Below are 18903 nucleotides of genomic sequence, written 5' to 3' on the forward strand. Positions count from 1 at the left end.
GATAAACAGACAAACTGACTAACAAAGGGACGAAAACATTATCTCTGCCCATCTAAAGTGACAGAATAAAATGATTATTACTACCAACAGGACAAGCCCCATTACTCCAAAAACGGAAAACACAACTTTTGTTGTCAACTTATTTTCTCAGAAAATCCCTGCTACTTTCCTCCTTAAATTAGATTTAAAACTTCACCACAGTATAATGTAGGTTTGGTTGAAACAGCTATTGCTTGGTTGTCTAATTTCAATTGCTGTCTGCTTGCAAGAAAGACATTACATGCAAAAGAAATTTCAATAGTTAACAAAAATACATTCTAAAGAGGTCATGACTACACTTCAGCAAGAATTATTTGACTTTCCCATAGTCACCTTCAGTAAAATCTTTAAACTGAACAGCTTTATAGTCAATAGCTTTTTCTAAATTAAAAACAAAAACAAAGTAAATTTACAGATAATTCCTCAATCTTTATCTGATTTTGAAACTTGAAAACACCAAATGGAAGTCATTTGACCCATCATGTCCATACCAGCACTGCAAAAGCAGTCAGATAGCCCCACTCCCTTGTCCGTGCCCCATAGTGTTATCCAGTTTTCTGGTGGGTAAATGCATGGGTATCTCTGATAGCAAGTTAGTTTTGCACTTATGTTATCGTTGACATCAGAATTGCCAGCAAACCAAATTTTCTAGTGCAGTATTTTGTACATACAGAATGAACAGCATCTTGGTTGTTTTCAGAGTTGCTACTAAGCATAAAACACTTCAACTGACGCACTGTGTCCAGTTCTGGACACCACACTTTAGGAAAGACACAAAGACTTTAGAGAGGGTGCGGAAAAGATTTATGTAAATGATTCCAGAGATGAAGGAATTCAGACAAATGGATGGGGCAGAGAAGCTGAGGCTATTCCCTTTGGGGAAGGTTGAAAAGAGATTTAATGAAAGGTGCTCAAAATCATGAGTGGTCTTGACAGAGCAGAGAGAGAATTTTCCTCCATTGATAGAAGGGTCAAGAACTAGAGGACACAGATTTAAGGTGATTGGCAAAAGGTCCAGCAGCACCACAAGGCCCTTTTTTTAAATAAACATAGCTAGTGGTTAGCATTTTGCTCTGAACTGGTATTCTGAAGTTTAGTTTTAATTATTTTTAGCAAGGGGTGCAGGATGAAATTTTGATGAACTTTTGACCTGCATACTAAGTGAATAGGATAGAAGCCCATGACTAGATTGGATTACCCAATCACTGAAAGAATAATAATAATCTTTATTGGTGTCACAAGTAGGCTTATATTAACACTGCAATGAAGTTCTATGAAAATCCCTTAGTCATAGAACATACCGTGCAGAAGGAGGCCATTCGGCCCATCGAGTCTGCAGCGACCCACTTTAAGCCCTCACTTCCACCCTGTCCCTGTAACCCAATAACTCCTCCTAACGCTTTTGGACACTTAAGGACAATTTAGCATGTCCAATCCACCTTGGATGCCTGAGGGAGAATTTATAATGTCCAATTCACCTAACAAGCACGTTTAGGACTTGTGGGAGGAAACCGGAGCAGAGGAAATCCAGGCAGACACGGGGAGAACATGCCGACTCCGCAGACAGTGACCAAGCCGGGAATCGAACCCAGGTCCCTGGCGCTGTGAAGTAACAGTGCTAATCACTGTGCTACCGTGCCGCCCCTAGCTTGTTAGGTTGAACCATTTTTTTCAGGGTTTGCTTTCCTATCTTCTCATGCTATGACAGGAAATCTACTGTAATTCAGAGCCAGAAAAATTCAATTCCCGTGATAGACTGGCCTATATCCATCAGGGTAACAATGAGGCTGCAAGAACTCACAATGTATTGGAGCTCTAATTCCTGCTGTCAAATGTTAAAAACAGTGGAGGATGTAACTTTCAGGGGAGGGAGGCTGTATTGCCTTCCACAGCCAATTAGCCTACCAACACTAATATAAGGAAAGACTAATTGGGTGAAGGAGTGGAGATCTTGCAGCGTCTAGGAAATTGCATGGGTCACTGAAGGTAGGGAGGGAGAAAAGTACTGCAATGTATCAAATGACTGGACTGTCAAATAGTAAACACAATCAACTTGTATACCTGGCATTCCTGTAGCCAGACCTTGGCTAAACGCAAGAGCTGGATTGGCAGCAGCAGCTGCTGCCAGTGAGTCAGCTTGTTGACCCTGCTGACTCTGACTTGGAGTGAGTGGACGTTGATTTCCAGCTCGCAGCACCTAAGAGTATGTAACAATGTAAGTTTTACTACAATCATGATATACAGCAGTTCATCAAATTTATACTCATCTTGAGTTTATAAAAATACCAGAACAGGACTTGCTCTAAAGACAAGATGGCATTCCATTAAAAGCATAACCAACATCCAAAGTCAACGAGTAAGTTACCCAAAACTCTAAGTAAATTTGATCGCATGAAGAATTCAATAAAATATTTATATATGTCTTTTGAAGCCATTTATTTAACACAAGGATGAACTATCCATTGAATTTCAATTAGTATCACATACTTGTTGTTGCCCTTGCTGCGACTGTGCTGCAGTCTGCTGGTTGGCAGTATTGTTTGCGGCTGGCGCAGCTGTTTGCTGTTGGAACAGATTGGCTGGGTACACACTCCATGGAACTCCATAGTACTGAGGTGGGACAACTGTGGGCCCTGGCACAAAAACACAGTGGTAAATCAGCAATTGTTGTTGTTCTTTATCCAGCTTAGTAGCTTGATTAGAATTACCTTGTTCATAAATTCAAATGGAGGCCTCTAACTAAATTTAATGAGCTTGCCCAGTGAGTAACTAAACCAGGGAGATCCCAGGTCTGACTTCTTAGCAAACCCCAGATGAGGTAGCCTAAAACATCAGCGTCCCTGAGGGAAGGAGAGAAAATTGTTTGAGTTCCCACTCCTGATCACTATGCAGCAAACTCTGCTTCAATTTACATATGAAAAATGGATCTAGCTACAATGTGATTCAAGTACCCACGTTATATTTTGGCCCAGGAGAGGGGACACTGGCACATATTCTAATAAATTTAAGAAAGTATGAATTAGGACAATATACATTTTAGCCACTTATAATTGATTGCCAGTCTCTATTCCTAGGTTATGAGGGTCACAGCGAGAGAGATTTAAAAAAAAAAAAACTTTTTTCCATAGAGAACAGGAACATAGAAAAGTACAGCACAGAAACAAGCCCTTCAGCCCTCCACGCCTGTGCCGAACATGATGCCCGAACTAAAAACAAAACTTTCTGCCCTTACTCGGTCCTTTTCCCTCTTTTCCTCCCTGTTCATAAAAAGCATCTTATCTGGCTGCATCACAGCTTGGTATGGCAACTGCTCGGCCCAAGGTTGTAAAAAACTACAGAGAGTCGGGAACACAGCCCAGTCCATCACACAAACCCGTCTCCCATCCATTGACTCGGTCTACACCTCCCACTGCCTGGGGAAAGCAGGCAGCATAATCAAAGACCCCTCCCCTCTATCCAACCTCTTCCATCAGGCAGAAGATACAAAAGGTCTGCGAGCACACACTAACAGATTCAAAAACAGCTTTTTCCCGCTTCTTACCAGACTCCTAAATGACCCTCTTCTGGACTGAACTGATCTTTCCATGCATCTTCTCTACTGTATAGTACTTCACTTCGTATCCTACACCCGATGTCTATATTTTTCATGTATGGAACGATCTGTCTGGACTGTACGCAGAACAATACTTTTCACTGTACCTTGGGACATGCGACAATAAATCTAAATTTAATCTAATCTCATGGAAATTTACAAAATTCTAACAGGATTAGACTGTAGATTCAGAAAGAATGTTCCCGGTGGTGGTGTCGTCCAGACCTATGAGTCATAGTTTGAGGATAAGGGATAAACCTTGTAGGACTGAGGTGATGAGAAATATTTTAACCCAGAGTGGTGAATTGGTGCAAATCACTATCCCAGAAAGTAGTTGAGGCCAAAATGTTGTATAATTTGAAGGAGGAATTAGATATAGCTCTTGGGGCTAAAGGGTTATGGGGGACGGTGGGATCAGGATATTAAACTTGGATGATTAGCCATGATCATAATGAATGGTGGAGCAGGTTCAAAGGGCCGAATGGCCTCCTCCTGCTTCTATTTTTTATAGTGTTTCTATGTATGACCATTGGCTGCTTTCCCATTTGACAGGGAGAGCTGTAAGGTGGTGATTTAACCTGAGGATCGTCACACCTCATGAATAACCTTAGCCAGTACAGGAATTGAATCCACACTGTAGGCCTTGCTCTGCATCACAAACCAGATGTGCAGCCAACAGAGCCCTATATGAACATTAAGTGAAGCCCCAAGAGTATCATAAAAGTTGGAGCAGTAATTTTTATTTAATAACTACTTTATAACAGAGAGGAGAGGATCTGGAGGTGTCATCAATACTGATATTATTACAGTATTGCCAGTTTGGAGCACCACTCTATATTCATGAGTGCGTGGGGTGCTGTCTACCATGCCTGCACTTCATTGCTGCTTCCAAAGTAAGCCATTACTTAACCACGCCCTCTCTGTACCAGACTCCAGCCGCTCTCCACTCATTCCCATCCTCGCTGAACAATGAATGAAAATGGCAAAACACCCTACTCATTTTTTTTCCACTTTAACCCAGACTAATGATGTCAATTTGCGCTTTTTACCACTGTCAATGCTCAGAACAGTTAATTGAACATCATGAATTAAATCTGATACCTTCTGGCCTGTTATGCTTTAATGGCAAATCAGGTGTAGCCTTGATCCAACAGGCCTATACAGTTTCTTTAGTCTTTTAATACGGTTATCTGTTTGATCACCTGCTAAAGTAGCTGCTGCAGCCAGTCCTGCTGCAGTATATGGATCTGTGCCTGGTGGAGCTGTACTGATAATGTATGGGTTTGGCATAAAGGCAGCTGGAGCAAGGCCTGCAGAAAACACACCTGCTGTTCAAGATAAAAAGCATCAAAGATTAATTCCACTGCAATTATCCACAAATTTCATTCACGTGCACTACTTCCTCACTTTTCCCTTCTTCTGACCATCTCTCCTCAAAAAGTTAAGTAATTTTGCAAAACAATACAGGGTCTGAATTCAATATTCTTCATTTGACTAAATTATGTAAAAGTTTGTTTAGCTAAAAATGGCACAGTATCATATTCTATTTGGTCAAGTTCCAAATTTTAGTGTGGTCAACAAGAGAGACAGCAAGCTAACAGATGTTAGCAAAAAATAAAATGGAGGGAGAAAGTCTACTGAAGGATCTTTCGTACATCTCCAGGCATCCAGTTCACAGTGACGATGAAATTTATATTTGGCTGAGGGGAAAAAAGGGGACTCAATTTGGAAATCAACAGGTGCCAGAGTGGAAGTGTAGGATGGATTGCAGAGGGTGAAATGAAATGCTCACTGCAACTCTTCTCATGCAATTAAATGAATGATTTACAAGCGGAAAAAATTAAAGAATGACAATTTTTCCCTTTTCAATAATGTAATTAACTTTCTTTCATTAGCTGTTGAAACATATAAAAATGACATGTAGTAGTCCTACTCTGCAAATAAAGTATAAGTAATTAAAAAGTGCACTGGTAACAATATCTACTGGCAAGACAATGAGGAATTACAATACCACAATCTTCAATTTATAATCTTACTTGCTGTGAAATGAAATCACATTTCCTACCGAGAATATGCCGTTTCCATAATCAATTTCAGGGTAATACTTGTAGGGAGAAGAACTACCTACCAATTTGAAAGCTACGAAGAGTTACCACAGATGTTCCAGGTATTTCATCTTTTTGGGGATAACGGTTCTAACATATGGAAATATATGCAACTAATGATCACTCAAATCTCAATTTTAGGAACAAATTATACAAGATTGGATTACCTACTACTGTCCTTCATGAGTTTAAAATCCACGTGTATCAAACAGGATGTTGGTTGTGGTGCACAGGGACAATAGAATTTGAGTTATGTTGATGGAAGCAAAGCCATCGAAGTACCAATATGATATCTATGATTAAAAATGCAGACATACTTGAACTGCCAGTAGATTTAGACTGAGGCTGAAATCAGAAATAACTAATGCATAATCCCAGAGCAGGTTATTGAAGAGGGATTCCCCTGTTTGATGTGTTCTTCTTGTCCACATAACCAGAGAGTGTATGGCTCAACTGAGGCATCCTTTAGAGAGTGGTCTGGCCTATATCACCAGATTAGTTTCTTTTGTATTCTGATTGAAGGTGACTGGGTATTGTACAAAACCAGTACTCACAATATCTTTGACAATTTGAGACGCCATAGTCAGGAGACTAGCATCTCCTTCCAACAGATCAAGTGCTCTGACCAAATTGTTCCAGATTTTGAGTAACCACGCATGATGAAAGGCAGCCAAGTTTTCATGAGAGTTGGCAACATGAAAGCACAAGTAACACTTGTTTAAGAAGCTGCCGATTTACTGAACTAATTACGGCTGGTGTCAGGAGGTTCGATATTGGGATGGTGAAACTATATAGAACCTTAAAGGAAAACAATTCATTAAACCAAGACAACTCAAATACATTTCAACAGCATTTTGTTTGAGCCTTTAGGCTGGTTTCTTATATAAAAAAAGCAAATGCAACTTTTCTTCGTGCGCTATGGAACAGAAATGCTGCTAATGAGGTTGCGGAGATGGAGAAGACTATAAGGGAGGACAAGTCTACAGCAGAGCCTTTATGACGGACCACGTAACCATTCAGGCAAAATTATTTTAAAAGAACAATGGGCAATATCTAATCCACTCCGCAACAACTTCCTCAGCCGCATGTTGCGTGGAGGTTGAACAAATAAGTTGAGCCACGAGTTTGAAAATACTGTATTATTTCAATTCTCTGAGATACTGTTTTGCTGTAGTGACTAAGACATTTTATTTGAAAACAAGGAAACAAACAGCATTGGCGATTTTACACCAAGATAGTCAGCTATACTAATTTCTATAATTCACAAATTGCTTATTTTTGCTGCTTTCCAAAAACGCTGTGACAAGTCAAAATCACAGAAAGATTATATAGTCAACATGATCAAAGCTGCCGCTTATGCGCCACATGAATCTCATTCCACTCTTCATATAATCGATCAGCATATTCCGTACCTACATTCCACTTAGATGCAATTTTGCTACTCGCCACAAGTGGGAATAAATCAAGGAAGTGGGAGGTGGATCTCATGGACAAGATGAGCTTAGAAGCACATGAGAGAAACCATAGAAATATGCAAGTTCCAAGTTAATGAGAGGACCAGGGGAATGTTGGGGAAAGGGTGGTCTGATGGACTATGGTAAAGAACATAAACTGAGTGACAAAGACATGAGATGTTTGGACAATGCGGATGTTGGAGATGAGGAGGCGGACTTGCGGCAAGAAGTTCAAGAAAAGGGTTTCTAATGGAGAGGGGAACCCTGGGAATATCTTTGCATTCCACGGTGCTGGAATAATGAGCAGTTTTGGCAGAGGAGCGCAAGGCCAGATAGGATTTGTGGTCCAGCCAGATTAGTTCATGAACGGCTAAACGACCATAAATGTTCAAGATCAAATTCTATGGACTTAAGAAGCAGAGAAGAGGGACAATTCAAATATAATACAACAGCATTTTGTTTGAGCTTTCAGGCTGATAAGACAAAAATAGCCAAAAGTGAAAATAGAGATTTTCTTTCATGTGGGATGGAACAGACCAGACGAACGATCAGGGTAGGAAAGATAGTAATAGTTATAATGAGGAAAAGTGAGTGCAAAGATAAGGGTGAGTAGATTGGTAGCTCCCGAAATAAGAAAAATAGACCGTCATTAATTGAAAATGCAGTTGTCAGTGAGTTAAGGCAAAGATTTGTCTATGGGAAGCGAGCTGAGAAAAGGAATACAGATGGAAAGTGACAAGTGATTGTCGACAACCTTACCTATGATAGACATAAGGCCACTTAATATGGTGAGGAGGAGACAGCACACTGAGTTGAGATGGAAGTTGAAATCACAAATAGTGAGAAATCACTCAGTCCAGAGGCTTAATGTAGAGATGCCGGCGTTGGACTGGGGTGAGCACAGTAAGAAGTCTTACAACACCAGGTTAAAGTCCAACATGTTTGTTTCAAACACCAGCTTTCAGAGCGGAGCTCCTTCCTCAGGTGAATGAAGAGGTTTGTTACAAACCTCTTCATTCACCTGAGGAAGGAGCTGCGCTCCGAAAGCTAGTGTTTGAAACAAACATGTTGGACTTTAACTTGGTGTTATAAGGCTTCTTACTGTCCAGAGGCTTAGTGATGAAGGCAGTGAAGCTATCTTTGGCTGTCATAGGCTTAGCAGGTAGGTAGAGAATGAGGATTTTAAATCAGAGAGGGATGGAACAAAAGATGCTTAAAGAAGAAGCTGCCAGAAGATTCGTGGGGAAGGCCAAAGGGTGATGTGGTGATAAGAACCATACTGTCATTGCAGCAGTTTGGATAGGGAATGTGGTGGTGAGTATAACCATAAATGAGTCTTCACACACCAGCCAGGTTTCTATCATGATCATGAATATTATCTTCTCCATCAGGAAACCTTGTGGCCTTCTAATTTCTAGAAAACAAAGCTCTCTCCCGTTCAATCTTTTCTGATGGTTGTAACCTCTTAGTTCTGGTATCTTTCTAGTGAATATTTTCTGCTCCTTCACCAATGTCCCACATCACATACGCAGTATTCCAAGTGCAGTCTAATCAAGGTTTTATAGAAGTTAACCACAATATCTTTTCTTCTATCCATTTAGAAATGAAAAGCAGTGCTTTTTTTTCTCCTCAGTGGCTTTATCGATCCTGCTTTTAGCAATTTGTGTCCATACTCTAAACCCCTTTACTCTTCTGCCTCATTTAGATTATGCAAGCAGTATGTAGTCTTATTATTCTTTCTATCCAAGTGCACCATCTCACTCTCAACTGCATTGACATGAATTTGCCAATTACATGCCCATTCTGCAGTTTACTCATGTCTTCTTGTATCCATCCACATTCTCTGTATTAACTACACCTCCCAATTTGGAGTTATCTGCAAATGTTGAAATTGTATTTCTGATAGGAGTACAAATTGCTAGTGTAAGTAATGGGAAAAACAGTCATTTTGTTTACTTTCAACAAACATAGCAATACTTTTATTTAAATCATGATGTCTTTGCCAAACTACTGAAACTGTGTTATCCTTGCATTTTTAAACCACAAGTGTGTTTCTCAATTATTATGATGAAATTCTTGGTCTATTAAGTGTACTAAGAGGGTGGTGCATTTTTTTATTGCAGTTTTACATTGCAGAAAAACAAGCAGATTAATATCAACCAAGTTTTTAAACTGTCAGAATCAGCTAAACAAATCAAAATAAATTTATTATTTTCAGACTTGGTTTCACTAAGGGAACGTATTCACCGTTAATTTTGTTTTACCTGACTGAACAACTTATTCTTTGTTCTTACCGATATGTGGCTGCTGGGCTGCTGCCAATGCATACTGCTGCTGTTGGGCTGCAGTCAGCTGTTGTACTGTAAGTGCATTTTGCCGTTGGAAGAGCTGCAGTGCACAAAAATAAACTGAATGTAGAGATCCACAGAAAAATACTCCTACATTTTCTCTTACTGGTTCTTCACGAATGGCATGTAACTGAACCACAGTGGAAGGAGGGTGAAGGTAAATTCCAATCACCATCCAAAACTAACTCATCAAAGTGCAAGTATCTAATAAAAAAAGCATCCAGTATAGTTAACGAGAAAAGGATAAGCTAGTCACAAAGAGCATTACAGGCACAGTTCAGCCAAGGTGCTACATGGTTTGCACGTCAGTATTTGGGAGGCAGGGGAGAAAAAGAGGGAAGGTTATACTCCGTTCCAGTCAGGCTTCAGTCATTAATTCGAAAGCAAGAAAGAACAGATGACTCTCAGAAGCAGCTTTTGCGTGAGGCATGCCTCGAAAATTTCAGTCAGTTACTATTTTCACCCACTTTCTCTATAGTTTTAAATTCAGTGCCAAACTGAATTTAACACATTAAAAATTATATAGTACAAAATACTATCAGAGTTAAACCATTATTCACCCAAGAATATTACAATTGGAACCTCATTTATTTTTCAACTACCTGCATGAAATTTTATATAGAACTGCAAGACATTTGATAATGTGCACAATCCAACCCCAAACAACCCTGTATTTTCAATCAAAGAAAACAATCCAATTAAAATTTATAATTGGAAGACCATATGAAACTTCCCAAGTAGATTGAACTCTGATATTCTTGCATAATACAGAAATGTACCCTAATGGACAGCGATTTTGGCTATCATGTTATACATTTTAATCATTATTGTTGCCTTGCTGTTAATAAACTCTCTCAGAATTATCTTTATTGTGTATGATTTTGCCACAGCTGTGGAAGCTGGGGTGGTTTTAAGGTTGACAGGGCAAGGGACAACCCCCCACTACATTACTGGCAGAGGAAACTAATTAGAAACTGGTAGGTGGGGGACACAACCACGGAGAGATGGCCACTGTCAAAGCAGCAAAGGTAACATTTTGAAGCACCCTTGAAAGGATGAGCATTAAAATGTGTAAGGATCCTCTTGTTAATTCATGTCTGCCCATTGTTTTTTGTTTTTAATTTCTGTTATTTTGCCATTTCCATTTTTTGTACATGGACAAGTAATGGGTCCTATGCCTTTAAGATGAACTGCACCGTTAATTTTAGGAAACTCCAGCAGTATGTGCTGTTTGGTCCGACATCAGTGATGACACCTCTTGATGGACTTGGCTGGCAGCCAATGATTGCTGGGCCTTTGCTGATGCTCAATGCTGATTGGTGCTGACTGCTCTGGAATATTCTGTAGGACAAGCAGGGGTTCCTTTTGCTTTCAGTTTAGTTTTGATCAGAAGCTGGAGGGTCACAGCTCCGATTTCTCTCTCTCCCCCTGTCCGTCTCTCTCTCTCTCCCCCTGTCCGTCTCTCTCTCTCTCTCCCCCTGTCCGTCTCTCTCTCTCTCCCCGTCCGTCTCTCTCTCTCTCCCCCTGTCCGTCTCTCTCTCTCCCCCCCTGTCCGTTTCTCTCTCTCCCCCCCTGTCCGTCTCTCTCTCTCCCCCCCTGTCCGTCTCTCTCTCTCCCCCCCCTGTCCGTCTCTCTCTCTCCCCCCCTGTCCGTCTCTCTCTCTCTCCCCCCCTGTCCGTCTCTCTCTCCCCCCCGTCCGTCTCTCTCCCTCCCCCCTGTCCGTCTCTCTCCCTCCCCCCCTGTCCGTCTCTCTCCCCCCCCCGTCCGTCTCTCCCCCCGTCCGTCTCTCTCTCTCTCTCTCCCCCCGTCCGTCTCTCTCTCTCTCCGTCCGTCTCTCTCTCTCTCCGTCCGTCTCTCTCTCTCTCCCCCCGCCCGTCTCTCTCTCTCTCTCCGTCCGTCTCTCTCTCTCCGTCCGTCTCTCTCTCTCTCCGTCCGTCTCTCTCTCTCTCCGTCCGTCTCTCTCTCTCCGTCCGTCTCTCTCTCTCCGTCCGTCTCTCTCTCTCCGTCCGTCTCTCTCTCTCTCTCTCCCCCGTCCGTCTCTCTCTCTCTCTCTCCCCCGTCCGTCTCTCTCTCTCTCTCTCCCCTGTCCGTCTCTCTCTCTCTCTCTCTCGCCCGTCCCCGTCTCTCTCTCTCCCCCTGTCCGTCTCTCTCTCTCCCCCGTCCGTCTCTCTCTCTCCCCCGTCCGTCTCTCTCTCTCCCCCGTCCGTCTCTCTCTCTCCCCCTGTCCGTCTCTCTCTCTGTCCCCCTGTCCGTCTCTCTCTCCCCCTGTCCGTCTCTCTCTCTCCCCCCTGTCCGTCTCTCTCTCTCTCCCCCTGTCCGTCTCTCTCTCTCCCCCCTGTCCGTCTCTCTCTCTCTCTCCCCCTGTCCGTCTCTCTCTCTCTCCCCCTGTCCGTCTCTCTCTCTCTCCCCCTGTCCGTCTCTCTCTCTCCCCTCTGTCCGTCTCTCTCTCTCCCCCCTGTCCGTCTCTCTCTCTCTCCCCCTGTCCGTCTCTCTCTCTCCCCCGTCCGTCTCTCTCTCTCCCCCTGTCCGTCTCTCTCTCCCCCTGTCCGTCTCTCTCTCCCCCTGTCCGTCTCTCCCTCCCTCTCTCTGACCATCTCTCTCTCTGTCCGTCTCTCTCATCTAATGGATTCCTGCTAAAGATCCAAAATAAAGATCTTTCCTGCACAGTCAGATTAAACTGCATAGAAATCTAATCCAGCCAGCTGCTTAAAAAAATCAGCAGCAGATTAAGACCTATGCTGGAGATCTCTCAAAAAATGGATCCAGACAACTTTTCCTCTCTATCCAGCCTGTGTATGTTTAATTCCTGAAGGCAGAGCTAGAAACCTTTAGGTTTCTTTCCCTGAAAAGTTAACCCCTCTAAATTCTCAGGGAAGCTGCTTCTCTGATACTTGTTTTTCCTCAGTAAAACTAGGGAACATTCTAGGGAGTCTGAAAACCAGTTAAGTTTGAATCACAGGCAGAAGCTGGGGAGAAAGTGAGATTGAGAGTCTTCAGAATAAAACCAGCCTGAGGCTATTCTTTTGAGTGAAGGTCGAAGCTAATAAAAGCATGGGGGTTCTGACTGAATGCTGCTGCCGCAAGATCCTCGTTAGCAATCCAAATAGTGGTTACAATCACTCTGCATCCTGGGAGGACAGCCTGCTGCAAAATCGACTTTGACATTGGATGCAACACACTCATCTTTCATTTCACATTTTAATTCATATTATTTTTATCCCTCCCTGTGTGTGTGTGTGTTTGCATAGGGGGTGGGATGGTAAAAGGAGGGAGTAGAAGATTAGCTGGCCATCATTCTATAATAATTATTGCATATCTTATCTCTATTTATGTTATAAATAAACATTTGCTGGTTTTCACTTACAAATCTGGTGCACCTAAGTTGTTGGATCAGTCAAGGGCCAAAGATCTCTGAATTATTGATTAATTCACTTGTGTTGGGACTGGAATTGACTACGCACCAGCCCAGGGTGTTGCAACAAATATAATTTTTATGTGAATTAAACAAGCATTGGGACCTCTGGCTCCTTGGGAAATTGCTGGGAAGCCACCTTCAAACAGTTGGTGGTCTTCCTAAGCGACAGGGAGCTGCTCTGCCACTGGCAAAATGCCAGCTGCCCTGAGAAATTGCCTTAATTAGGCAATTCATCATTCAAATTAGCTGCCTGTCTCTGTTCAGCAGAAGGTGGAGGTGTGTCCATTCCACTGCAGGGAAACTTCTTCAGCATTTTTCTGTCCTCCCCACTCAAGGGCTGTTACAATTCCACCCATGGAAAACAGCTGTTTGAATAATTTTTTTAAATTTCAATCAGCACCAGTATCTTATTTCCTTTCCCAACTTGCACATTAAAGTTCCTTTCTTCCTGAAAAAATAACTTTAAATTCACCCACTTAATCTTCCCTGCACCAAATCTGTGACTTAGCTGATAACTCCAAAAAATGACTGCTTGACCAATTTCATGTTTTGATAAATACAGTCACTGAAAATTACTATTGTAGCTCGCATATATAATTTGCAAAACCATCAAATTGTGACTTTTGTCATTTTCCTTACAGGAATTTTATTCCAGAGGGTTAAGGTTAGATTTTGGACACATCAGGAAAAATAGCAATTTTAACAGAGAAAGAAAAATCTGAAAGAACGTGTTGAAGAAAGGCCAAAGCCATCTAAAGAATAACGGCGACAATGATATATCCCAGTGAGGACGAAGGAATCAAAGGTAGGGCTAAAATTTAAAGAAAAGAAACATATAATGTGGAAAAGATTAGTGGTATGTCAGATGATTGGGAAAGTACTAAAAACTAACAGATGACCAAAAAAGTAACAAAGAGGGAGAAGATAAACTTTGAGGGTAGATTAGCAAGTAATCAAAAAAAGGACAGTAAGAGCTTCTTTGAATATATAAAAAGGAAGAGAGGGGCCAAAGTGAACAGAGGCCCCTCAGATAACGAGACTGGGGAAATAATAATAGGAAACCAGGAAATGACAGAAGAGTCAAATAAACACTTTGCTTCAGTCTTCACGTGGAAAACACAAATAACTTTCCAAAAATACTAAACAATCAAGGGGCAAAATTGGGGAGGAAATAAATACAATAATCAGTAGGGAAACTAAAGGGGTTAAAGGCCAATAATTCTCCCCCCCCACCCAACCTGACTGATTGCATCCCAAGATATTAAAGAAAGTAACTACAGATAGTGGATGCACTGGTAGTAATCTTCCATAAATCCTTAAATTCTGGAAAAGTCCCAAAGGATTGGAAAACTGCCTGTGTAATCCCTATTGAAAAAGGGAGCCAAAAAGCAGGTAACTGTAGGCCAGTTAGCTTAACATCTGTCATTGCTTAATTGTATAATGTATTTTGAAATGCTCTGCTATTACACCTTTATAACGGACTCTTAACATTTTCGCAGAGTCAGCATAACTTCATGAAGGGGAAACCATGTCTGACAAATTTATTAGAATTCTTTGAGGTGGTAACAGGCAGAATAATAAAGGGAACTGTAATATACTTGGATTTCCACAAAGAATTTGAAATGGTACTGCACAAAAGTCGACTTCAAAAGATAAGAGCCCATGGTATTCAGGATAGTATATTAGCATGGATAGAGTTAACTAATAGAAGACAGAGAGTTGGTAACCTTAACTAGTGGAAAGCCACAGGGCTGAGGCCACAATTATTTACAATATATATTAATGACTTGGACAAGGGAAGTGAATGTACTATTGATAAGTTAGTGGATGACATAAAGATAGGTGGAAAGACAAGTGGTGAGGATGGCTACAGAGGGAAATGGACAGATTAAGTGAGTGGGCAAAAACGTAGCAGGTGAAATATAATGTAGGAAAATATGAAGTTATGCACGGTGATAGGAAGAATAAAAGGAGCTGAATGTCATTTAAAATGGAGAAAGACTGCAGCACAGAGGGATTTGGGGGTCCTCGTGCATTATTCAAAAAAAGTTAGCATGCAAGTTCAGCAGTTAATAGGGAAGGCAGATGGAATGTTCGCCTTTATTTCAAAAGGATAGAGCATAACAATAGGGAAGTCTTGCAAAAACTATAGAAGGCACTAGTTAGACCACACTTGGAATACTGTGAAGAGTTTTGGTCCCCTGATTTAAGGAAAGATATATTGGGCAGTTCAGAGAACGTTCACTAGGTTGATCCCAGCTATGGAAGTACTTTCTTATGAGGAAAGGTTGAGTAGGTTGGGCCTGTACTCATTGGATTTTAGAAAAATCAGGGGCGATCATTTTTTTTAAAAATGTTTTTTATTGAGTTTTCATATTTTATATCCAACAAAATGACAAATTATTAGAAAAAAAACACGCAAAAATTAACATGTATATTAACAGGTAAGCATCTTCATAATAACAACTGTGGCCGCCCCCTTTAGCCGGCATACATATTTAACATTCCCCAATATGGCCGAGGCACATGTTTATAGGCATTTATTTACAGTTTGGTTTTGGGCCTTAGCTAGCCATCAAACCCCCATAACAAACCCGTAGCCCCCCCCCCCCCCCCCCCCCCCCCCGGCTACCTTCCCCCGATTCCCGTCCATTTTCCCCTGATTCTTGGCCACCCGACTATTCTTCCTCTTGTTCGTTGGCCACAAACAGGTCCCGGAACAATTGCATGAATGGCTCCCATGTTCTGTGGAAGCCGTCGTCTGACCCTCGGATGGCGAATTTGATTTTCTCCATTTGGAGAGATTCCGAGAGGTCGGACAGCCAGTCTGCAGCTCTGGGCGGTGGTGCTGACCGCCAGCCAAACAGGATTCTATGGCGGGCGATCAGGGAGGCTAAGGCAAGGGCGTCCGCCCTCCTCCCCAGGAATAGATCTGGCTGGTCTGAAACCCCGAAGACCGCCACTATCGGGCATGGCTCCACCCTCACCCCCACCACTTTGGACATAGCCTCAAAGAAGGCTGTCCAGTCCTCCACAAGTCTGGGGCAAGACCAGAACATGTGGGCGTGGTTGGCCGGGCCTCTTTGGCACCGTTCACATCTGTCCTCCACCTCCGGGAAGAACCTACTCATAAGGTTTCTTGTTAAGTGGGCTCTATGTACCACTTTTAGTTGCGTCAGGCTGAGCCTTGCGCACGTGGAGGAGGAGTTGACCCTATGCAGTGCTTCGCTCCAGAGTCCCCACCCTATCTCAATCCCCAGGTCGTCCGCCCATTTCATTCTTGTTGCGTCCAGTACGGTGTCGTCCCTTTCTACCAGTCGGTCATATATGTCGCTACAGTTCCCTTTCTCCAGGATACTTGCGTCCAGTAGGTCTTCCAGTAGTGTCTGTCGTGGCGGTTGTGGGTACGTCCTTGTCTCCTTTTGTAAGAAGTTTATGAGCTGCAGGTACCGTAGCTCGTTCTCCCCGGCTAGCCAAAATTTCTCTGTCAGTTCGTCCAGTGTTGCGATCCTGTCGTCCGTGTATAGGTCCCTGACTGTCAGTCCCCCCCCGTCCTGCCTCCACCTTTTGAAGGTGGCGTCAGTCAGTGCTGGTGTGATCATAATGGGACACATAGGATTGTCGGGAAGTTTGACAGGGTAACTGCTGAGAGGTTGTGGGCAAGTCTAGGACCAGTGGGCATAATCTTAGAGTAAGAGGCCGCTCATTTAAGACAGAGATGAGAAGGGATTTCTTCTCTCAGAGGATAGTGAATCTGTGAAATTATTAACCGCAGAGGGCTGTAGAGGTTGGATCGTTAAGAATGTTCAAGATAGGGCAGCACGGTGGCCTAGTGGTTAGCACAACCGCCTCACGGCGCTGAGGTCCCAGGTTCGATCCCGGCTCTGGGTCACTGTCCGTGTGGAGTTTGCACATTCTCCCAGTGTCTGCGTGGGTTTCGCCCCCACAACCCAAAAATGTGCAGAGTAGGTGGATTGGCCAAGCTAAATTGCCCCCTTAATTGGAAAAAATAATTGGATAATCTAAATTTAAAAAAAATTTTTTTTAAAAAGAAGAATGTTCAAGATTGAGATAGATAGATTTTTGAGCAGAAAGGAAATCAAGGGAAGGCAGGAAAGTGGAGTTGAGGGTAACAAAACAGTCATGATGTCATGAATGGTGAAGACTCAATGGGCTGAAAGGCCTACTTCTGCTCTTATGTCTTACGGTCTAGTGTTTTGTGTGTATTCCATTGTATTTTGGTAATAGGTTATATCTGAAATGTTAATCAATCGTTAAATTTTAGAGATTTTGATCAGCCTGCTGTGGCTGAACAACCTTGCTGTGAGTTACGCTAACCCACCTGGAACAGTTTCATTTTTGCAATCCATTGCTATTCTTGTGTGCAATCAATTTAAAACATAAAACTTGATTCTCAGTCTTGTATCCTACACTTACACAAAGGTAACACTGGTAGCTAGTTGATACTGGTAATGGTGTAAGTCTTCCGATTGTCAATGTCACGGAGTTCAGTCTATGATTATTAGCTATACAATTTGAAATTGTAAGAGCTCTACAAGATGAAGCCAAAATTGAAGCATACCAGAAAAAAACCAACATAATGGCGAGAACAGAGCATGAATAAAGATGCATAAGGGAGGAAGAAACCAGAGGGAAAAAAAAGTGCCATTGGGAAGTAAATGCATATTGGTCAAAGAGAAAAGCATTGAGAAACGCCCAGTAATGCTGAAAAAATAATTTCAACAGCAACACAAAAGTTGGTAAGTTACTGAAAACCCCACTTATCACAAATTAAGTTACAATTTCACTTGTGTAGGGACTATGATGGGCCGAATTGGCCACTTTCTGCACTGTACATTCCAAGATCTGCAATGAAATGTGATGAAATGAAATTAAACAAATTCAATACTGGCAAGATTATTAAAATTGTTCTGCTTTTGTTTATATGATTCCATGAAATGTAACACAGGAGGCCATTTAATTCTTTGAAAGAGCTATCCAATGAATTCCACTGAGGTTTGCTAACAACACAGCCTTACTGGGTTGGATCTCGAACGATGAGTCAGACTACAGGAAGCAGATAAAGAACCTTGTGGCGTGGTGAAACGACAACAATCTCCCTCAATGTCACAAAAACTAAGAGCTGGTCATTGTCTATTGTGCCGAGATGGAGATGGTTGACAGCTTCAAATTCCTAGGTGTGCACAACACCAACAATCTGTCCTGGTCCACCCATGTCAACTGCTACGACCATGAAAGCACAACAGCATTTTTACTTCCTCAGGAAACTATGGAAATTCAGCATGTCCACATTGACTCTTGCCAATTTTTGCAGGTGCACCCTAGAAAGCATCCTAACTGGCAGCATCACAGACTGGTATGGCAACTGCTTGACCCAAGACCGTATGAAACTAGAGTCGGGAACATAGTCCACCCAGTCCATCATGTGAACCCGCTTCCCATCCATTGACCGTCTATACCTGCTGCTGCCTTGGGAAAGCGGGTAGCATAATCAACGATGCCTCCCACCCAGGTTTATCACTCTTCCAACTTCTGCACTCGGGAAGGAGATACAAAAGTCTGGGAACACGCACCAACAGGTTAAAAAACAGCTTCTGCCCCGTGTTTCCAGGGTCCTGAATGACTCTCTTATGGACTGAACTAATCTCTTCATACATCTTCTCTGCTGAGTAGTACTACACTCCGCATGCTCACCCATTGCCTGTGCCTATGTATTTACATTGTCTATTTATGTATGTCCTTTTTTTTCATGTATGGAATGATCTGTCTGGACTGTACGCAGAACAATACGTTTCATTGTACCTCGGTACACGTCACAATAAAACAAATCCTAATCCTTTGCTTTTAACCCATAGTCCTGTAAATATATTCCTTTCAATTGTTAATCCAATTCCCCTTGGAAAGTTACTACTGAATCTGTTTCCACTAC

General features: G+C 42.2%; 1 protein-coding gene across 11 annotated transcripts in view; it reads right to left on the reverse strand.

Moving 5' to 3' along the window:
* LOC119967508 (pumilio homolog 2-like) overlaps nt 1-18903 on the reverse strand; it is a 123947-nt gene that overhangs the window by 44082 nt on the left and 60962 nt on the right. For 8 of the 11 annotated variants that reach the window (XM_038800172.1, XM_038800166.1, XM_038800171.1 and 5 more), the window contains 4 exons: nt 9485-9578; nt 4834-4959; nt 2527-2672; nt 2101-2236 (listed from right to left, as the gene is read on the reverse strand). In XM_038800172.1, the coding sequence (XP_038656100.1) occupies nt 2101-2236; nt 2527-2672; nt 4834-4959; nt 9485-9578 (502 nt within the window). The remainder of the gene's footprint in view (nt 1-2100; nt 2237-2526; nt 2673-4833; nt 4960-9484; nt 9579-18903) is intronic. The other 3 variants (XM_038800165.1, XM_038800170.1, XM_038800168.1) reach the window with 1 other exon arrangement.

The sequence above is a fragment of the Scyliorhinus canicula genome, chromosome 6, assembly GCF_902713615.1.
Source record: "Scyliorhinus canicula chromosome 6, sScyCan1.1, whole genome shotgun sequence".
Classification (NCBI taxonomy): domain Eukaryota; kingdom Metazoa; phylum Chordata; class Chondrichthyes; order Carcharhiniformes; family Scyliorhinidae; genus Scyliorhinus; species Scyliorhinus canicula.